The 6,545-nt window shown below is 37.2% G+C and overlaps 1 protein-coding gene across 1 annotated transcript; it reads right to left on the reverse strand.

Annotated features, from left to right (window-relative positions):
* Positions 1–162: 162 nt before the first annotated feature.
* gata1a (GATA binding protein 1a) lies at positions 163–5,335 on the reverse strand. The gene is made up of 6 exons (XM_051912270.1): positions 4,787–5,335; positions 2,983–3,190; positions 2,084–2,575; positions 1,856–2,001; positions 816–941; positions 163–731 (listed from the first exon to the last, which is right to left on the reverse strand). The coding sequence occupies exons 2-6, from the start codon at positions 3,188–3,190 to the stop codon at positions 447–449; spliced, it is 1,257 nt and encodes a 418-aa protein (XP_051768230.1). The 5' UTR covers positions 4,787–5,335; the 3' UTR covers positions 163–446.
* Positions 5,336–6,545: the final 1,210 nt, after the last annotated feature.

A 6,545-nucleotide genomic window follows, 5' to 3' on the forward strand; every position in this document is an offset into this window, starting at 1 on the left:
ATGATAACAAATACCAGTTTGCAATTTCAGGCAACATAACACACTTTTTGTACAGCTAAAATAACTAAAAGCTGATGACACTGGAAGCCACGCCGTACATTCAAGATACAAATGGCCGTGTCCACTCTTACATTAAAAAATAAGGTGGATTTCAGACAAAAATCTCGTTATACCTCAAAACATTTATTGAACGTCTCAAAAGAAGTCATAATAGCATGATTATAGCACATACAATAAGGCCTAAAATCATAAATATTTACATTTGTCGTATGATATAGGTGATAGTTTCAGCTACCAAGTTTTACTGTTCCAGTATTCAAACTACATAACTGGTTCAAAATCACTGACAAGACTTCCACTGTTATGGAGTTGCTTTTACACATTTTCTCTTAATTTAAAAATGTGATGTGATGCGTTCATGCCTCACGGTCCAGTACACATTTCCTTCACACAAGTGTGGGCACCATGCCAGAGTTTGGATGGTGGCTGTAGGGCAAAGTGGGAGAGGAGTGCAAGGTGGAAGGGGGCAATAAATGAGGGGTGTGGCTATAAGACAGAAGAGGTCCTGGGTTCAGAGAATAGGGTCCAACGTGCTCATCGGGAGGTGCGAGATGAGACATGTCGGGGTAAACCTCTGACACTGCGCTCTTTTTGCCCTTCTTGTTTCTGTTAGACACCTTGCGATTCCGTGTCTGTATGCCATCCTTCTTCATAGTTAAGGGTCTGTTGACCTGCAAAAAGGCACAACAGAGACTTTAAATTCGGCAGTACTCATTTTTCCTTCTGATAAATGTAGTATAAATGTGTATACTCACGTTGTGCAGTTTAAAATAGAGGCCGCAGGCGTTGCACACAGGCTCGCCGCTGGCATTGCGTCTCCATAGTGTTGTAGTGCTTGTGTGGCAGTTGGCGCACTGCGTTCCAGCGCGTTTGCTGACAATCTGACACACAAGCAAAGTTTATTGTCAAAAAGTTGATATAATCACCAGATATTAAGTCAATTAATAATACAACTATTATATATATATATATACACAACCTTACCTGGTTACATACAGTACACTCATGTTAAACAGAATGTACTACATATAGAAATATAGCAAATCTCAACTGCTTGATTGTTATATCGTCAATCCTAGCCATCCTAGGTGTCTTCTTTTTTGTCTTCATCTTCTTTCAGTCGAACTCAATCGGAGTTATATTAAAAAATATCCTTACTCTTTCAAGCTTCATAATGGTAGTGAATGGAGTTACTGATTTTGAAGTCCAAAAAAGTGCATCCATCCATCATAAAAGTCATCCGTACGACTCCAGGGGGTTAATAAAGGCCTTGTGAAGCGACGCGATGGGTTTTTGTAAGTAAAATGGCTAGCTTCTCGCAGACGGCCTACGCAAGACGACTTGCCGTCAAGTAGTAGTAGAGTAACTTCTGACGTGATGTAAGAGCCAGGATATTTTATAATATAACTCCGATTGTGTTCGTCTGAAAGAAGATATTTACATATACACCTTAGATGGCTTGAGGGTGAGTAAATCATGGGCTAATTTTCATTTTTGGTTGAACTATCCCTTTAATACCCTGCTCTTTATATAAAGAAGGATATATAAGTATGGCCAACTTTATCCACATACATAAACTACTTGTATAGGATGATCTCAAAATGCTTGTACTATATCAAAATGTAAACTACCTCTATACAAAATACAACTAAAAGGCATGAAGTTCTTAAGGTACTAAAGCATTAACTGCTTTGAAACATTGTGTATTGTGGAAAGCGTTACATAAGTTTGACTTGACTTGATAAAATCGCAAACTATTACCTGTTATTTTTTTTAAAAATATTACTTTACATACCAGCCTCTTTTTTGGTCTGATGAGGGGTCTGTTCTGGCCATTCATCTTATGGTACAGTCCACAAGCATTACAGAGGTAGTGGCCCGTCCCATCTCGACGCCACAGAGGGGTGGCAGTGGCACCACAATTTACACATTCACGAGCCTCTGTCAAATTCAAAAGTAATTATTATCCAGAATCATGCAAGATTTTAACTTCCTCAATCACTTCTAGAGGAAATGTACTTACCTGGTGGCGAAAGTCTCATCTTGTTGCGAAGTTTGGGTGAGTATGACGAAGGGCTCATCCAGGGTCCAGCGCTGGAATAGAGTGCCGCTGAACTATAGTCCTGTGACGTGGTCATGTACGATCCGTATGGACTCAGCATGTGTGGGGAAGGACCATACACACCTCCAGCAGCTGAACTCAGATTGAGAAAGCTGCTTCCCCCTCCACCCATGGGACTCAGGCGCTCGGCTTTCAGGACTTCCTGGAGCCTGGGACTTTCCTTCCCGTCACGACTCGGGGAAGGGAAACCCTCTTTGGGGGATGTGAAAGATGGGGTCGCACTGTTCGGGTAGATGGACGTGGAGGTGTGAGGGTGGAGAGGCGTCTTTGTGAATGGGCTGCTTGCCCAGACAGTGGAAGTGGGGTTATAGGAAGAGTTTAGAGAGTGACCTGCAGAGTTGTCCAGCCACTGGATGTTTCCCAGAATAGATGGAGAGGAGTAGACTTGGCGAACTGTTTCAATGGAATAAAAAAGTAACACATTCTGACTATAATGTACCTTAATATTGACTTTAAAATGATAGTTTTATGAACTGTTTTTGTCTATGCAGTGACAGTCAGATGGGTTCAAAACAACATTGGACACCTCTGACTTTATTTTTTATGGACAAACAACCATTGAAGTTCATACAAGTTTGAAACAACATTACACCCTAATGTTGTTTCAAACTTGTATGACCTTCTCTGAAACATAATAAATAATAACAGACTTTTCAATTTTGGGTAAACTATCCCTTTATGGTGGTGTGGAAACCAGTGAAACAATGGTTGCATGTCTTCAAACAACTCCTACCTCTTATTATAATTGCAATACCAGTCAGTGATGCAGAAATGGCACATTTCACTTTTACAATCCTCACCTGGACTGTGTCTGTAAGATGACGAGGCTCGGCTCTGGGCATTACTGGAATAATAAGACGGGAGTAAGTCAGCCTCAGAGCTGGAGTAGAAGGGCTCATCATCTTCACCGGGTGGCAGTAAACCAGGCTCTGTGGTGTAGTTTGCTAATAGGTCGGGACTGGTCAGGCTGGGGGACACCCAACGAGACTGCTCAGATGAGTTCTCCATCTTTCAAGTGGGAGAAATAATGTTCAGACAACAGTTTTGGTAGAATTATGAATTTATTTGAGCTGAGATGAGTTTTTTTAATATAAAAATGATGATTGTGTAATTTTTAAACAGTTCATTTTAAATCAATTCTAAAGTTCTATTTTTTCACAATCCTTTTGGCTGAGCGACTGCCATCAAGATGGATGGGAATGCTAACAGATAGCCTGATACAGGTATTATAGACCTTGGTCAGTACAATACTTTTTAAGGTATCTAGACAGTACGGCCTGTCACACTTCCCTTTAAAAGGTCCTCATTTGACTGTGGCAAAAAGTCAGCACTAAAAATACATCAGTATGTCTGAATTTCTCACAGGCATTCATAACAGTTAGCATTAGCTCACAACAACGTTCACTCCCTTAGGGGAATTGACTATTAAAAGATTAACAGAAATACCATATCCTATATTTTCTTTAAAAAACAGAATAACGGTCGAGCAAGATCAATTGATTAAATATCTGTCCTTAAAATAAAATATTTTATTATAAATAAAAGAATTTTCACAATTTTATTTTTTAAATCTATCAGTTTTTACAGCTATAATAATTTGATATATGGACATAATTAACAAAAATAATGTTGGAACTTATTTTCTTGTAATTTCCCTCAGTCAATCATGTTATCACATGTTAAACAGGAAAAACGTCAGTCTAGTTGAGTGATTCTGAATAGCATCGCATATTCTCCTGATAACTTGTCATTATCAGTCTAATTAATGATTGCACATACTGAAAGTGTCAGACAAAATTTAGCCCATTTGATGTGCATATTAGCATAATGCTGTGCAATCATTCGAACAATGTTGAAAGAATTTTGAATCAAAGCATGAATGATCCATTTTACCCATGAAGGCACTGACAGTTACACATCTGAGAAATATGCTCTTGCTTCACAAATAGTAAAATTTAGAAATGTAATATATTAATACTATTAAAATGTTATATATATATATATATATATATATTTATGTATTTAAAAACAGTAGTATTATGTTAATGTATTTATTATATCTCTGTATGTTAAAATGAATCAGTTACAAACAGGCAACAACACGTTCAGAATTCAATTTTTGTGAATTAAAATTTGGATAATACACTTTAAATAAAATAAGGGAAAACACTGGAATATTTTCACTCAACATTTGACTAATAATTAACATCTGATTCTGGCTCACTCTTTTAAATTGTTGTTGCAAGCCCTTAAGCAATAATTTGCCTATTAAACGCTACATTATTTTACCTGTTAAAACTAACGTTATTTTAAAATGTGCTGGTTTTAATAGCAAATAACAAGTGCACATTTTAAAGAAATATACAAGTTTAAGTTTATAAAATATATTGCAAACAACACACACATTTATTTATTGGTTTATATGTTGACTGATTGATTAAATCTTGTCAGAACCAAGTATATAAAATATTTGGTAAATATTACATATGTATTAAATTAGTAAGAACATTCTCTCTTTCATATCTAAACACAAAATAATTTTAAGTATAAAGCCAAGTAATGTGTTGTGAGACACTTTTACTGGCACTGTACAGAAGAACATACCTGTAAGTGATGTACTGAGTATCTTGTTTTATCAGGTGAGTAGATTCACACCACTGCACAGATCATGGGGGACGGCTTGAGAATGAGAGTGTACTGGTTCTCTGCTTGCTTGCTTATCTCCTTCAGTCTTTGGGAACTATCGACTTCATTTAAAATTGTAGGGCACCAATGGGTGTGGTTGGGGTACTTTTTTGGACACTCCTACCATACGGCCATGCTTAGAGTTTTGAATATTATATGGCAGATCTCTGGCTGACACAGCAACTAAGTATAGATCAATTTAACAATGGCGGTTTGTATAAATATTCTTGACCAATATGATTGTAATCGGCAAAATTGTTTATAATTCAGATATCACAATCAAACATCAATCAGCTATCGAGCTTTTTGGTTCACCAGCACAGAAATAATGGTAAATTATACAAGTTATTGTATATATGTTCTCACAGTACAAACCAGAGCTTATAAAAGGCTTGGTGTATAAATAAAGATAAAGAGGGAAATCTAACAACTCATTGTCTGAGAAAATCCCACAGAGACTATGAGAAACCCTAGTTTACAACAACCATAAACTTATCGTACATATGATTCAAGCATAACGATGATAAAGGTGCACTGCTGCGAAAAAGAATCATAGAGCATGTACATGCCAAGGCATATACACAGTAAGTTCAGGAATTAAAACGGCACAAAGAAGTAACAAAGACCAGTCCAAATGGAAACGGTGACTGTGAACAAAGCAAATGAAAATGCAAAAGCACTTTTCCCTGGTGCAGCTCAGCAAAGAACAGTAATGCAAATAAACTCAAATGCTGCAATCATGGTCAGAGATATGGACGCAGCACGGCCTGCCTCAGCACAGGACTTAGACTGTCACTGTCATTTGACAGTCAAAACACTTTCAACTTCCCTCCACCATTGTGCATTTATAATTTTCAGGGAAACTGGGATGAGATCCAGAGAAGCAAATCCTTAAACAAGGGGCAGGTTATTGATTTACATAAGGCCCTATTTTAGAACTTCAACATACATGTAAGCCAATATATTGTTACACCAAAATTTCATTTACTCACCCTCATGTCATTCCAAACCTGTAAAACTTTCTTCAGTGGAACGCAAAAGGAGATCTATTTTCTATTTAAGTGGATGGTGACTAGGGCACTGTCAAGCTACAAAACACACATAAGAACAAGATAAAGCATCATAGAAGTAGACTATACGACTTGCAAAGAGCTTCCTGAAGCCATTTGATGGTTTTGTGTGAGCAACAGGCCCAAATTTAGATTATTATTCATCAAATTTAGCTTATTTTGCTTTCTTGACATGGTCCCCATTCACTTTCATTCAATGGAAAAGAGTCGTTGAGCATTCTATAAAAACATATGATGAGTGAACTTTTTCAAAAACAAACCAATGAACACAAAACATGGCTTAATTTCTCTCCTGAATATATTTAAAGTTATAAGTCATAATCTATTGTTCTATAACAAAAACCACTTTAGTAAAACGATAGATATAATTTTTTTTTTTTTTTTTTTTCATTTGTAGAATCTAAAATACTTGTATATTAAGCTGATCTCTGCCAAAGAGAAACAACTCTCTGAAGACCAGAGAGAGAAAGAGAGAGAGGGGCAGTGTTGAGGGATGTGGCTGGTGGCTGTGTGTGTGTGCTGGCTGCTGAACTGTGATAAGAGGTTATCAAGATTGGAGTGGGAGGCAGGGGAATCGTAAGACTAGCCATGACACTACATGAACAAAC

The sequence above is a fragment of the Ctenopharyngodon idella genome, chromosome 11, assembly GCF_019924925.1.
Source record: "Ctenopharyngodon idella isolate HZGC_01 chromosome 11, HZGC01, whole genome shotgun sequence".
Lineage (NCBI taxonomy): Eukaryota > Metazoa > Chordata > Actinopteri > Cypriniformes > Xenocyprididae > Ctenopharyngodon > Ctenopharyngodon idella.

Coding starts and splice junctions, on each gene's coding strand:
- gata1a (XM_051912270.1), bottom strand. CDS start 3,190: ATGGAGAACTCATCTGAGCAGTCTCGTTGGGTGTCCCCCAGCCTGACC. Junction 2,576..2,982: donor ATCTTACAGACACAGTCCAG/GTGAGGATTGTA, acceptor CCATTGAAACAG/TTCGCCAAGTCTACTCCTCT. Junction 732..815: donor TCTATTTTAAACTGCACAAC/GTGAGTATACAC, acceptor GCCTTTTTGCAG/GTCAACAGACCCTTAACTAT.